The sequence below is a fragment of the Gracilinanus agilis genome, chromosome 4 (assembly GCF_016433145.1).
Source record: "Gracilinanus agilis isolate LMUSP501 chromosome 4, AgileGrace, whole genome shotgun sequence".
NCBI classification, from domain to species: domain Eukaryota; kingdom Metazoa; phylum Chordata; class Mammalia; order Didelphimorphia; family Didelphidae; genus Gracilinanus; species Gracilinanus agilis.
Window position 1 is genome coordinate 448,213,729 of NC_058133.1, and position 15,907 is coordinate 448,229,635.

The window sequence follows — 15,907 nt, forward strand, 5'->3', positions numbered from 1 at the left end:
GAGGGACTTATGAGAAAAAACACTATCCAGATGGAGAGAAAGAACTGTGGGAGTAGAAATGCGGAAGAAAAACATATGACTTATCACTTGTTTGTATGGGTATATGATTTGGGGTTTTGGTTTTAAAAGATTGCTCTATTTCAAAAATGAATAATATGAAAATAGGTATCAAGTGATAATGTATGTATAACCCAGTGAAATTGTTTGTTGGCTCAGCTCCAGGAGGAAAAAAACCAAAAGAAGTGGGAGTAGTTTTCAGGACTGCCTTTCTTTCCGTTATTCTACACTTGCCTCTTGGGACTTACATAATTTATTGTTTAAAATGTTAGTGATTACTGTATAATATAACAACAATATTATATAGTGATCAACTGAGAATGACTTAAGTCTCTCAGCAACATGATGATCTAAGACAACTCCAAAGGGCCCATAATGAAAAAGGCTGTCTACCTTGAGAAAAAAATCAGATAGAATCTGAATGTATATCAAAGCATGCTATTTTCACTTTATTTTCTTTGTAGATTTTTAAAAAGATGTCTTTCCAACAACGTGATTATTATAGAAATATATCTTGTATGATCTCATATATATAATCTATGATAAATTCTTTACCATCTCAGGGAAGGAGAAATAGGGGGAGAAAGAATTTGTAATTCAACATTTTGAAAAACAATATTAAATGTTAAACTTTTAGTTTTAAAAGTTTTAGTTAGTTAAATTTTAAAATTTGTCTTTACATGTAATTACAAAATTAAAATATGATTGAGACAAAAAATGAGTTGTCAATGATTTTTTTAAATTGTTCTGTAAGAAAATCTGCATAGGGGTTCCTAACTATTGTTTGCATCTTTTTCCACTTGTTGTTTCAGGTTATCCCCTTCATGCCCCTGAAGCCTACTTCCCTTATTTTAAAAAGAATAACGTGACTACAATTATTAGGCTGAACAAAAAGATCTACGAGGCAAAACGATTCACAGATGCAGGTTTTGAGCACTATGACCTCTTCTTCATAGACGGCAGCACACCGAGTGATAACATTGTTCGACGATTCTTAAACATATGTGAAAACACCGAAGGAGCAATTGCTGTACATTGCAAAGGTTGGTCCTTTATATATATATATATCTTTCTGAATTTGGATGAAGTTAAAAAATATCATAAACAACAACTCAAAAAACCAAACTAAACCAAAACCTGAAGACATATATAGAGAAGCATGAGGAGGGGGAATAATAAAATCCTGATATTTTCTACCTCATAAGACACAAGAACCCCTTTAATAAAATATCTATTTCTCTAGAAGAATACTCTTCAATGGGGGAGAACCAGGGGTCATTGACTGATCCTGGGTGGTAGGTGATGCTTTCTGTGATCACTTCTGGAAACGCAGCGGCTCTTCCCAGTCTGTTTTCTGACATTGTGCACTGTGATTAGAAAACATGATAAGCAAATTACTGGGGATATTCAGCTAAGTTCCAATTAGTATGAATGATGAATCCCCTGAAGTGATAGCATTATTTGATTTTGCATGGCATATTTTCTTTGCACTGGAACCAGTTGCTATTCTTACATAATTATAACTTGGAGTTGTGGGAATTTAATACCTGCAACCACTTTAGGGGATCATTATTTGCACTAATCAGGACCTAGCTAGTACATTGAAGCAGATAAAATTGTAAGATAAAAAGGGTTGTTTTTTGTATTCTTACCTTTCTCTTCTTTCAGAAGTCTTCTACTTTATTTTGATCCTCTATCTTTGCATGAGGCTCCGTGCCAACTTGTTGTTCTCTGGTAATTCAAGATCATTCTTTATAAGGTGACTGAGCTCCTAGTTCTCTTCTTTCCCATCAAAATTACTTATTTGTTACATATCATTGCCACTTCCCCCAATCTTTTCCTCTATCACAGTTTCTTATCTTCATCCAGGTCTCTTCTTTGAGGACAAATGAGATATTGCTTTTATTCAGAAGACTTCTGCTCTCGAATGTGTCAGTCCCTTGTGGTACTTCTTTTTGGTCAGCTAATGATTAACTTATTCAATTAAAATATATGGGGAAACTTGGGTGGATATTTTTGGTGAAAGACTGTCTAGTCTATGGAAGAACAAAGTAAACATAGGCTCTCAGAAAACCAGGAAAGTTACCAGAAACAAGTTCTGAAGGATTGCAAACTCCACTTCTGATTACTTTTCCCTTTCCTAGAATGGCAATGAGGTCAAGAGATACTAAAGTTCTTTGAAGCCATTGTTCATAGCTTCAAGTGGTAGAGAAACCCTTTGGACGCTTTTCTTTTTGGAACATCCTGGTTATTTTCCACATGCAGGTTTTAAAGATGCCACTTAGTGGTGCTGTTCTCATATTTTAGTTTTTGAGAAGGCTGTTTCTTTAGTGTTTTATGGAAATTGACTAGTGGGTGTGAGGGATTATATAGCTCTCATTCTCTGTCTGAAGCTGCTGTTTCTGACTTATTCAGATGAGCATGGCTTTCGTTCTGATAAAAATTTTAAATACCATTTTGTAGGCTCTGGTTTCTATGTTTAATAATCGTGTAGGTGTAGAGACTTTGATGAACACGTGAGCTGCTTGTAGAAGCTTCAGTTTGCCAGAACCCTGGAATGATCAAAATGATTAGCACGTGGCCTAGGAGTTTAGATAAGGGCACCGAGTGTCAGCCCTTTTACACTTTGAACAGGGCCCTTTCCCCTCTGCCCCCACCCTCAACCCCAAACTTACTTCCTCGCTGAATAGGTCTCTATTTTTGCAGAATTTAAAATATAAGCGAACTTGCTTAGAAGAGTCATTATTAAATTTGCTGCTTGCTCTAACAGCCGCTTATTCTGCTTCTAATCAGGTCACAGTGAGTGGGGTTGAGTGGGCTTCTCCTAGATGTGATTCATGTACATCATAAGTTTGCTTTACCTTTCTGGTTTGCTACCTTTTTGTATAGTTGAAGATTGCTTAGATTTAGAAAAATTCAAGTTTGATACCTCATTGGAAACTATATGGGAAAAACAGTTAACTAGCTCCCTGCATTATATTGAGCTGAGAATGCTTATTCCCTTTTTCCACCTGCATTATATTAGAAAATAAAAAAAGGAAAAGAGTTAAAATTTCAATATGAATTTCATTTTTCAATAAAGTAATTGTTGTTGTACAAAGTCAGGATTTTTTCTTTCTAAGAAAAGGCCTTTTTTTTTCTGTAAAAATATACAAATTCTGAAGAGAATGGGCTCAGTAGTTTTCATTGAAATCTCTACCTTGGATAACATGTGTGATACTTTACCTCTTGAATCATTCTATAAAGAAATCCACTTTATTATTAGAGCTCTCTGTCCTTGGTGTGCCTTAACAAAGTGCTAATTAGAAATAGCGATTTTGACATTGTGTAGTAGAAAAAATATTCTAATTAGAACTCTAAGCAACAAAATCAATTAACTGACATTAAATTATCTTGATAGGAAGATCACAATTTTCCAAGTTGGAGACTTTTCCATTTGTGTGTTATGATTGCTTCTACATGTACACACTTGTAGTATTATTTGATAAAGCCTGCACCTCCCATTTTAATTACAGCTGCATTGCTTTTAATAGAAACACTTCTATCTACTGTGGGCCTATTAATTATTTTGACATCTGCCCTAATTGAGTCAGCTTAATTTTCTGAGAATTGAAGTGGAACTAAGCAGCTTAATTGAATATGAAGGAGGAGAAGAAAGGAAATGAAGTTCAATAGAGTTTGCAAAAGGAATGAAAATGCCATATCTCCACAGGTGCCGAAAGGCAAGCTGGGTAGTTCCATTATGGAAATGAAATTCTAAACTCTATAATGATTTCACATACCTTCAGTTTTTTCTTTGCTATTCAGTCCTAGTGGATGATAAAGGGTTTGACTGTGAAATCTTTGGAAATAATGGGGAAAAACTGGAAAATTGAATACTGATTCAAAAACTTATAGGGTTTTTGGAAAATGAATAGAGTGGCAAAGTAATTATTATTGGCCTTGATGTTAATAGAGATTATCTGATTATTTCTTTTATACTACAAATTGTACAGGAACCTCTTTCATTTGGATGACTTTAGCATTGAAAACAAAAAAATTTTTAAAAGAAATGGTGAATTTTTCCTCTGCCGTTCAATTATATGTTAAGAACCCCCAGCTAGTCAGTGCTAAGAACATTCTTTTTATAGACCAAAATTGCAGACTCCATAAAATTTCTTTAAAAAAAAATGATGCAACTTCAGTTTCAGACACATTAGAGAAACTTTTATACTCTTTCACTTTTAGCTAATGGAACCAGAAAGTCCGTCAGATGAAGGATAAGGTAGTGACTGAAGGACAAGATAGCCATTTGTCTTCCATAGAGAGATTTTAGAGACATTTTGGATGCTTAAAATATATGACCTCCAGGTAAAGCTCCTGAAACTCACTGTCTTGTTCCATATATCAGTGTGGGCATAAATGATCTTGTATTTGAGTTAGCCGTAAAGGACTCTGGAGCTCCACACAGTAAAATACAAGCAACAGTTATCTCTGTTCTTACATTTAGGGCAAGAGGGTTTGTTATTATTGTCTAACTTCTAAAGAAGTAACTTCTTCAAGTACATTGTTCTAACTTAAAACTGGTTAGTTTAAGTAAAGGCAAAAGACAAGATCAGGATACAAGAAAGCTATATAAAAAAGGTCCTAACTTGAAAGAATAAGTAGTAGGAAGTAAGGATGAAATTATAATTAAAAAAACAAGGGGACAAAGAAAAGAGGCGATTCTTAAACATCTTGCATTACATACAGCTTTTATGGAGAAGGGGAAAAAAGTCTAGATACCTGAACATAGTTATAACAGGATTTAACTTGATCAGAAATAAGAGGTGGATAGAGAAAATAATTTTCCTTAATTTTCTGTTCAACAAAAATGAGCAGTATGAAACAGATGAAAAAGTCAGATTTAAATATCTCATTAAAACTATTGCTCAAATTGATTCTCTTTAATGATACCATTTCTGTAAGTGATACTATCACCCTTCCATTTTCTCAGACTAGTAACCTTGGAGTTATCTTTGACTCTTTGTCCCTGATGTCCACAATCCATCAACAAACACCAAACCTGGTTATTTTTTTTAAATGTGTCTCAGATTCATTTTTTTGAACCAGTGCTGCCACTAACTAAGGTCTATAATCTTGCCTATATTATTTGCAACAGCCTCTCTGCTCCAGTTTTTGAACTCCTTATCTAGCCTTGTGTATATATAATTTCTCTCCTTAATAACTAAAAAAATGACTTCTTTTTTCCATTTGCATCAAGTACAAATTCTGCGGTCTGGCTTTTAATGCCATCCATAGTTTGACCTCAGTACTTAATGGTACACGTTTTATTCACCCTCCTATTTCATGCGTATGCTCAAGGTTTCTTTTGCTCAGATGTCCTTTCTACAATTTCTTCTGATCCAGTATGGCCAATGGCAATATGAAGATTTGGATAGTAGAAAAACACAACTGAAACAGGAGGCTGAGCTAGATGGCCTATGAGATTCCTTCTAGTTCTAGGAAGATTTAGAGAAAAAAAGGATAATTTAAATAAGCTAGATGTTTTCCAGTTTGTGGGTACAGTAATATTGTGGAAGAAGTATGCACTAGGCTTGTTGAGTTTTAAAAGCTAGTCTTGGATCTGCCACTAGCTAATTAAGACCAGTGGCAAATTGCTTACCTCCCTCTAGCCTTTAGTTTCATTTTAAAATGGCTTCAGACATTATAGATCCAGAAACTATCATTTTTGTGACTTTTGGATTGAGAAATTTGATCACTCACAGAGGAAGTGGACTATGGAAAAAGGATAACTTAAAAAACAAGTCTAAAAATGATAGTCCTGTAAAATCTTAATTTCCACATTGATGAGAACATTGATCAATGCTAGGGAAAATAATCGATTTTCAAACACTTTAGAGGTATCAGAATAATAATCAGATTAATTAAAAAAAATGCCTTGTTAGACTAGTCTCATCATATTTGGCAGAGTAACAAGGATATTTTTTGTTGTTGGTTAGTTGGACTCTTTGTGACCCCATTTGGGGTTTTCTTTCTTTCTTTTTTTTTTAAATTAAAAAAAAATTTTTTTAAACCCTTACCTTCCGTCTTGGAGTCAATACTGTGTATTGGCTTCAAGGCAGAAGAGTGATAAGGAAGGGTGGGCAATGGGGGTCAAGTGACTTGCCCAGGGTCACATTGCTGGGAAGTATCTGAGGCCAGATTTGAACCTAGGACCTCCTGTCTCTAGGCGTGGCTCTCAATCCACTGAGCTACCCAGGGTTTTCTTGGCAAAAATACTGGAGTGGTTTGCCATTTCCTTCTCTAGCTATTTTACAGAATGAAGGCAGACAAGATTAGGTGGCTTGCCCAGGTTCTCTTGGCCATTAAGTCCAGATTTGAACTCAGTAACATAAGTATTCTTGACTTTAAGCTCAGCGCTGTATCCACTATACCAACTGGCTGCCTAGTACTGGAGATACAAAGAGGCCAAAGACAGCCCCTTCCCACAAATAATTTACAGTCTAATGATGAGAAAACATATAAATATATATCCACAGCAAGCCATATACAGGATAAATAGGATATATTTAATAGAAGAAAGGCATTGGAAATTAAGAAAGACTGGGGAAAGCTTCCAATAAAAGGTGTGATTTTAATTGGGACTTAAAAGAAGCTGATGGGGAGAGGTCAGTCAGAAGGTGAAATAGAGAAGGGAGAATGTCTAGGCTTGGCCATCAACCAGAGTAATAGCCCTAGTAGAGTAAGAAACAATGATGATAGAGATAATCTGTCTTAAATTGAGAAAGGTCTTTGATTCTGATCCTTATAAAGTAAAATCTTAATATAATCCTTTTGCATGCAGAACTTGCTAGAAGACCTTATAGACCTTAAAGGGAGTATTAAGCAAATGATCTCTTATGAAGACTAGTTCTGGAATTAATATTTTAATAGTTTTCCTAATGGACAGACCTTTAAAAGTTTCAGAGGGAAAAAAGACTGGATAATTTTTCAAACTGCTTTTCAAATCCAATTTTGTACTTTGTTATTGTATCTCTTTAGGTATCATATTTTTTTAACCCCATACATCAAAGGATATATAGTTACACTGAAAGTATTTGATTTAATAATCACATTAAATATGAAACTGGTGATAGCTTACCAAAAGCTAAAAATTCAGGATATTAACCTAACATAGTTTTACCATATTGTATTTGCCTATGTACATGCTGTATCTTATTTTCTCTCTCTCTCTCTTTCTCTCTCTCTCTCTCTCTCTCTCTCTTTATAGCTGGTCTTGGGAGAACAGGAACATTGATAGCCTGTTATGTAATGAAGCACTACAGGTTCACACATGCTGAAATCATTGCATGGATAAGAATTTGCCGGCCAGGTTCTATTATTGGACCCCAACAGCACTTCCTGGAAGAGTAAGTATATCTTTTCCATTATTGTATTATATATTTTGCTCCTAGTCATCTCTGCTTCTTGTTCCCTGGTCATGGACTTTGTCAAGTGTGTGGTTATAGAGAGGCCACATTGTGGGAAGGCTTTCTGTCTAATGGAGTTTTGTTGATTTGACAGCTAATGCATTCTAACTTGGTGCCTTTTATATAATTTGCTCAGGTGAGAATGAGGAAGGATTCACAGAGCCATCTCTGCCCACCTTTTTTCTGTCATTTTTCTTTGTCTGATCTGGCTACAGTGCAATTTTCTTGTGTCATCTCACTTGGCACTTTTCATTCTTTCTTTCAGTTTGTGTGTCTAAAAATGGAGTAAAGAGCAGCATTGAGGTCAGCCAGTGAACTGAGTAATATTGTTAGCCTTTTTATAATAACTGAACTTTTGATGCATTAGATGGCAAATGAATCAAGTTATTAGTGACAAATAAAAGGGACCTGGAACCTGGATTTGGGGGTCTGGCCTTAACTAGCCATTTGACCTTGGTCAAGTTGCTTGGTCCTCTAGTTTCTTCTGTACTCCTACCTGAGAAATAGGAATTTCTCTGGATTCACCCCGTTTCAACTTGTAGCTTTTGACTGAACTTATTTATACTTCATTTGGTCATCTCTCCCTTGAACATAACTTAACTGTTTTGCACTTTGTTTCATTTAAAAAAATTGATGTCAGTCTTATTTATCTTATTATATAGTCTCATAGATGCCTGGGACCATTATTTATTCAACATTAGCATAAAGCCATGGGAAAAATGAATGATTAAAAGATTTTGACTATAATAATGAACTTGAAAATTCTAAACTTTTTTAGAAATGCAATATAGCATTTGAGAACTGAAAGAGAGATTGCCCGTCGTCTAGTCTTTCTCATTTTACAAGTGAGGACGCTGAGCCCAAAAGATATTAAGTGATATTTCACAATTATTTTGAAGCTGGAATTCCGTTAGTCTAACTGAAAAATACAAAATTTGTTCAGAAAGGATCTAAATCAACAAGTATTTGTAAGGCTTTCTTGTTCTCAATTGTACAGCACAATCATTTTCCTTTCAATTGCTTCTGACTCCCCCTTAGAACTGTTTTGGGTAACAGAAAATATTTAAACCAAATCAACTGCTAAAATGTCATGTATTGACAGTGACAATATATACAGATTCTACCCCTGTAATCCACATTAATCTCCTGAGAAGAGGAAAATGTTTAATTATCAAGCCTCTGGGACTGTGATTAATTCCTTTTAACTCATCTGAATTCAACTACTTTTTTAGTGTTGTCATTTACATTATTGTAAATATTGGGTATGTTGTCTTGCTTGAACTTTCTTCATTCAGTCACTTTATACACATCTTTCTATGGAGTGAATGCTCATATTGGAGTCAGGAAGAAGAATGTAATTTTTTTCCTCAGATAATTACTAGCTATTTGACCCTGGGCAAGTCATTTATCTCTTAGCCTTTCCTCCTCTCTAAAATGAAGATGTTAGGCTTGATTGATCTAAAATGAAGATCTAAAATTGATCTAAATTGATTAATCTGAAATGAAGATCGATGGCTTTCTGGCTTAAATGTAATCCTGATCTATGTTCCACTGAATTACTATTTGTCATGTCTTATGGTATGATAATATTTTATTATATTCATATTGCATAATTTGTTCAAGCATTTTCCCATTTAATGAATAAGCTTCTGTTTCTATATTTTTGCTTCACTAGAGAGTATTTACATGAATACTTATTATATCTCTATCTGCCTATCTATTTATCTAGTCACCCAACCCTACTTCCTGTCACTGATCTCCTTGGGTCAATGGATATGAACACGTTAGTGACTTTACTCCCATAATGCAGTTTATTTCCAGAATATCTGGACTAATTTGTAACTCCACCAGCAAGGTACTGCACTCATCTTCCTATAATCTTCTGCAACAGTAACTTTGGTGATTATTTTTTTTTGCACTCTGCTCCCAGTACTCTGCTTTGTACTTTGAAGGAAACAGAATAAGAGAATTTCTGAGCTGCAAAGGGTCCTCAGGAAATCATATAAATGATTCTTTTCTGAAAAAGAAACCCCTCAATAGCCTGCTCACAAATAGTCATCTAGTCTTTGCTTAAAGATCTCTAGTGAGAGGAAGCCCACTACTACTCTCTGAGGTCTCATTCCATTTTCCTAATTATTAGGAAATTTTTTTATATCAAACCTGAATTTGATTTTTTTGCAATTTGTGCATATTCATTCCTAGATGTTCCTTAATGGGTCAAACAGAAATAATCTAATCCCCCTTGTACATGATAATACTTCAGATAATTATAAAGACATACTCTTGTGGTCACTTGATTTATATGCTGGAGTTTGGAGGAGAGGGAGTTTGTTGAGGGTTATAATAATTGGAGGAAGATTCATAGAGAAAATCAGAACTTAAGTCCAAATTAGCAAACCTTAAATGCTTATTTGTATAAGACTCTGCTAGGCCCTGGAGATTCAAAGGCGAAAATTAAACTGTCCCTTTTCTTTGAGGAACTGATTTTATTTTATTTTTTAACCCTTTCTGTTTTAGTAACAACTCTTAAGACAAAAGGGCAAGGGCTACATTAAGGGGGTTAAGTGCCCTGGGATCACACAAAAAGTGTCTGAAGTCTAATTATGAGACCAGAAGCCTCGTCATACTGAGCCTCCTTGATATCTCCAAAGTAGCCATGAAAAACTATGCCCAAAGAGTGCTAAAATACTGCCTGCCCTCTGATCCAGCCATACCATTGCTGGGTTTGTACTGGTCCAGAATATTAATTATTATCTTTTCCTAAAATTACTTTAAAAGATATTAAACTTTGGATTTTAGGATAATTACACAATCCCTCCCCTTAGGAGAGTATATATCAATAATAGAATCAACAGAAGATGCATAACTGAGCTATAAGGTATATGAATTAATTCTCCCCCCAAAAAAACAAGAGGAGAGAAAAATTAACTTTTAATATATATATGTATATATCAAAGTCATCCTATATGTATAAAAATAAGAGTAAAAATTAAAACATAACAGGTCCTTGATTCACCAGCAAGGTCCAATTGAAGTAGTTTATCCTACAAGCATTCAGGACAGTTGCCACAATATCACACTTACACATTATCATCTAGGACTACAGAGAATTGCCATATTATAGAAGAAAAAAGGACAAAAGTCTGAGGTAAAAGGGAAATATGATTCCTTGGTCTGATTTCTCAGGGATAGGAAGGCAAAGTTAAAGCCAAACAGAGATACATGTATAAACTGGAAATAGTTTTCAGTCTCTAACATCAGTATTTGTCAGAGCTGCTTCCCCAAATCTTCTGAGACAGGTCCTCTGCCTTGATGTAGTTCCTTACCAGTCCCACGGGAATTGTTGGTTTCCTTGACCTTGTGTTTCACACTGTGCAGCGGCTCATTAGCAATCCCTTCTTCTGAAATCAGACACAAATATTAAAGTCCTGTAATACTTAATCAATGATTGGCTTCCATTATTCTAAAGCTTTTCGGTATGCAATATTATCAGGGCTGGCAGGTATTATAAATTTATCCTTCAATAGCAAAATATCAATACTGATTCCATATACTCAAGTTAAAAAAGAAAGGAAAAAGTCAAATTCCATTTAGGAAGAAAGAAAGAAAGGAAGAGGAAGCAAGGAAGAAAAAAGAAGGAAAGAAAGAGAAAGAAAGAAAGAAAAATAAAAAAGAAAACAATATTATATTGCACATTCCACTAAACAATGGGCCAGCCAAAAGGAGGCATAACAAAAGGATTTATCACTCAAAAGTGGAAGCTATTTCCTTCCTAGCATGGCCATCTTTCTTCTTTTTTGCAAACACCACAAGCACCTAATCCAACCCCATTTTAGATCTAGCCTGGACTATTACAATAATCTTCTAATTGGTCTCTCTTCATTTAGCCTTTTTTCTTTCTTGTCTATCTTCTGCATATTTGTAAAGCTAACATTTCTAAAAGGCAGACCTGACCATATTATTGTCTTGCTCCAAGTTTCAGTGATTCTCATTTACCTTTAGAATAAAATATTAGTACTGCTATTTTGGCAATCTTGAATCCTTTTACAGCCTTGCTCCTGTCATTCTAGATTTATGATGTATTATTTCCCCTTCATGAAACTGACACTCTAGACAAGCTTGCCTTTTTGCTTTTCCTCACATACAACATTCTTTCTCCTGCCTCTGTCTTTGTGGAGGTTGCCTCCTTCCCACCCTCTATGCTGGAATGTTCCCTTCCTCCCCTTTGCCAATGGAACTTCTGTCTCTTCAAGGTTTAACTCAGGGACAACTTCTTTCAAGAAGTCTTTCTTGATTCTCCCAGTTATTAGAGTCCTCTCCAGCTAAATTACTGTGTATGTTGTATAATACTTGTGTTGAATCCAACTTCTGTTATTTTTGCAAGGTGCCTGACTTTTATATTTGCATCTGTACCATCTAAAAAAGAGCCTGGCACATTTTATTTTGTCTAGACCTTTTCACGTTCTTTGGGGAAAAGAGGTCCCTTTGTCAATCACAGCTCTTGGTTTTACAGAACTTCCCAATGCACTGAATTTGACTTCCCCAGGGTTTACCTAGCCAGAATATATCACAGGCAGCACTTGAACCCACTTCTCCCTGATTCTGAGGCCACCACTATGCCAAGGTCCTTCTTACCTGTGTGCATATAGCAGGTACTTAATTAATACTTACTGATTATTTCATAGTAAATATCAGAGTTGGAATCAGAACCCAAGCTTTATGACTCCAAATATAGTATCTTTTTTTTTTCTTGAACTTTTCAAAGAAATGTTATCCTCTGAGATCAGAGGACATTTCACATGTGCTTCAACATCATGGTGCGATGCCCCCTCACCCTCTCTGCCCCTCATGAAGTTATCTCCAGAGGGCAATGGTTTCTCTTGAATTTTGTCTTTGGCTCTTAACTTCTGTAAATTAGCAATTTGCTCTTACTTTATAAATTTAGTAGTTAGTGCTCTACTGAGTTGTCATGGATTTTTTGCCATATTCCTATCAAGTATGTTATTCAACGTTATTCTTTAATTAGAAACATTAATATTTAAGTGTAGAATAGTTGTCACTTGCTCATCTCCATCCAATAAGTATTGATGAATGCCAAGGCGCTGTGCATATATAGATCTTAATGGGTCTCTGAGTTGAATTGACGTGATTCAGAATTTAATCTTAGAGTTGGCTAAAATAGCTATTGAGTGCCATTTCAGATAATCAGAAAAAGGATGAAAGAATAATGCTGAGAATAAAAAAGGAAAAAAATGAAAAAAATGGAAAATCCTAATGGAAGGTTTGAAGCAAAATTAATTCCAATTGATCTATTCCATGTGATTTTCATAATGTACTTTTTAATGAATGTATTCAGGGGCTATAAAAAGGATTGAGACTTTCATAAAGTTTTTTATGAGTTAAAGTTAAGTTGCCTTTATGTATTTCTAAAATATGTAATTGAAGGTAAACATTTGCCTTCAGGAGTCTATAAAATAATTTTAAAAATAATATCTGTTTTGTTTTCCCAATTACATGTAATAATATTTTTCAACATACGTTTTTCCAAAATTATTAGATCCACATTGTTTCTCTCTCTTCTCTTCCCTTCCAGAGATGGTAAGCAATTTGATCTCTGTTACCCATGTATTCTGCAAAACATAATTCCATATTGGTCATTGTTATAAGAGAATACTCAATAAAACCAAAACCCCAAATAAAGACATAAGTAAACTAATGTGAAAAATAATACACTTTAATCTGCATTTCAACTTTCAACAGTTCTTTCTCTGGAGGGGTATAAATAATTTTTTAAAAAAGAAGTACAACTTGCTTTTGCCTAATTTATTGGAATAATAAGAATGGATATATCTCTTATATTGCAAATCCATTTTCTAGTGCTTTAAATATTGACTTTCATAAATTTAACTTATTTCTTTATTTAGGGACACTGAAACTACTGGTTAAGAGTAAATGAGACTGATAGTATTTTGAATTCATTGAGCATCAGTACTGATAAGTATTCTTTTTCAGAGAAAACAAGTATATCTCATTAGAAGTATTTGTATAGAGGCTAGCACTCTCAGAGTCTATACAAATTATGATATTCCAATATTCATTCCATTGTAAGACTGAATTTAGTTTAGTTTGGCAACAAGCAGCTTACACTAATATCATCTGAATTATGTAAATAAAAATCTAGGGAAGATAACTATAATTATTTTAATTGAAATTTTTTTAGCAATGATATTAATAGAGTGGCAGAATTGCCAACATGGTTGCATTTTTGCAGGATGCCCAGATGCCCAAGGGCATAGGGATGTTCCAGTGCTTCATAGTAGAGCATCATTTCCAGTCCTGGTATCCTTCTTCCCTATAGCTGGGAGGAGATTCTTATAAGTAGATCCTATCTGCCCAGTCTGGGCTCCCAGCTCCTGCCACTCCTTCCTATTTTCTTTTTCTAAACACAATTTTTTCCCTCCAGCTTCTCTGTTTCATAGGACTCCCTTCCAACCTCCTTCCAGTTTTAATATTTTTGGACTCTAACTGTATGTTGCACCTTTTCCTTCTCAGTCCCCTACAAATGCCCACCAACTCACTCACATTCCGGGGTCCCCATGATCCAGAACAATTTTGTGCTGTTCATTCCCACCAAGGGAAATTGAGCCCCAATAATTTTTTCTGTAACCTTGTGTGTTATCTTCACTTGCTACCCTAGGAAAAACAATTGTACCGTGATCTTCAAAAGACTTTGAGCCATGAGAGTAAAACAAAGGTTCCCATCACTTTTGTTTCATTTCTCCAGTGACAGGTAGGCATACTGTGGGGTTGAAGCATGTAGGAAGAACATATTTGGAACCAGGTCAAGGAATGGATTGTTTTGCTAATTAAAGGAGAAAGGGAATAATCATTTGAATAGTGCTTCCTATGTGCCAAGTGCTGTGTGTGTGCACCAAATGATTTTATAATTATTATCTCAATAGCAACTCTATGAGGTAGGTGCTGTTATTATCCCCATTTTACTGTTGAGGAAACTGAGGCAAAGAGAGAGCTTGCCTAAGGGTAGACAATAAATATCTGAGGCTGGATTTTAACTCTTGTCTCCCTGACTCTAAGCCTAGCCCTCTACTTGAGCCTGATTAAAATAAAGGTTTGAATCAGAGTTGAGTTGCATAGAAGGGTTAAATATCCAGAGACAATGAAGATTAAGATAGGTGGGGAAAAGGACTTAGTTGTTGAATTTTGACAATATTAGGTAGACTGATCTTGTTGTTCAGTTATTTCAATCCTGTCTGACTCTTTGACCTCTATTTTACAGATAAGGAGAAATGAGGCAAATGGGGTTAATTGACTTAACTGGGGGCATATAGCTAGTCAGTATCTGAGGCTAGATTTGAACTCAGGTCTTCCTGACTCTATCCACTGGCCCATCCTCTCTGCTACCTAGCTACTACTGGATTATGTATCTCTGATATCTATTATGCTATGTCTTCTTTCTTTCTCAGTTTTAACTCCTTGGGAAAAAAGGTTTCTCCACTTGTTTCCTTCTTTTATCCCCCTGGCATTCTTTTCTGCAGCCTGGGTTTTGTCCTCATTACTTAACTACAATTGCTGTCTCCAGTTACCAGTGATTTCTTGGCCAAAACGAATGGACCTTTTTTCATTCCTCATCCTTCCCTATCTCTCCTCAGTGTGTTTCAGTGGCTCTGCTCGCTTTGTTCTCTTCCTATTTGTCTCAGTCCTCTTTTTGGGTCTCTTTTGCTGGTTATCATCCGTGTCATACCCCATCACCGTGGGTGTGGGGATATACCTCTTAGACACTCTTCTTTTCTTGATGGTAGCTCATCAACTATCGTGGATCCAGTGATTAGCTCTGTGCAGATCAATACATCTCATCCTAAGCCTGACTTGGCTCTTCCTCACACAGAGCATTCTATTTCCACTTGAGTTTTAGCTTGAGTTCCACTTTTTGTGCTCGTTTAATTTAGTTAGTGCCTTTTTTGCTAGTGCCTCTCTTCCAAAGTTATCTTCTATCTGCCATATTCGTATAATATGCACATTATTTTCTTTTTAAGACCCTTGAGGGGAGGCTTTGTTACCTTTTCTCTTTATATCACCAGTGCTTAGCCTATAGTAGATGCTATATAAATTTTATTGATTGATTAATTCAGCTCTTTGATAGTGGGGACTAGTACAGCACACGTCAATACTTTTTGGATTGGATTGGCTGTGCCCCATTAGCTTTAGTGGCTACTGGCTCTTCTCTGGCCAGACATTTCACTGATGAGTTTCTCTCTTCTCCCAACAAGAGAATTTGAGAGATAGGAGGGCAAAAAAGTCTATGGGAGACAACTGCAAGTATGGGATCTTTTTATTGTGGCCAGTGTTGTCATTTTCAGAAATAAAAGATGGCATTTTTT

At 35.4% G+C, this 15,907-nt stretch overlaps 1 protein-coding gene across 3 annotated transcripts in view; it reads left to right on the forward strand.

Annotated features, from left to right (window-relative positions):
* Positions 1 to 15,907, forward strand: part of CDC14A (cell division cycle 14A) — a 248,117-nt gene that overhangs the window by 163,516 nt on the left and 68,694 nt on the right. For all 3 annotated transcript variants that reach the window (XM_044672154.1, XM_044672153.1, XM_044672152.1), the window contains exons 9-10: positions 870 to 1,100; positions 7,310 to 7,448. In XM_044672154.1, coding sequence (XP_044528089.1) covers positions 870 to 1,100; positions 7,310 to 7,448 — 370 coding nt within the window. The remainder of the gene's footprint in view (positions 1 to 869; positions 1,101 to 7,309; positions 7,449 to 15,907) is intronic.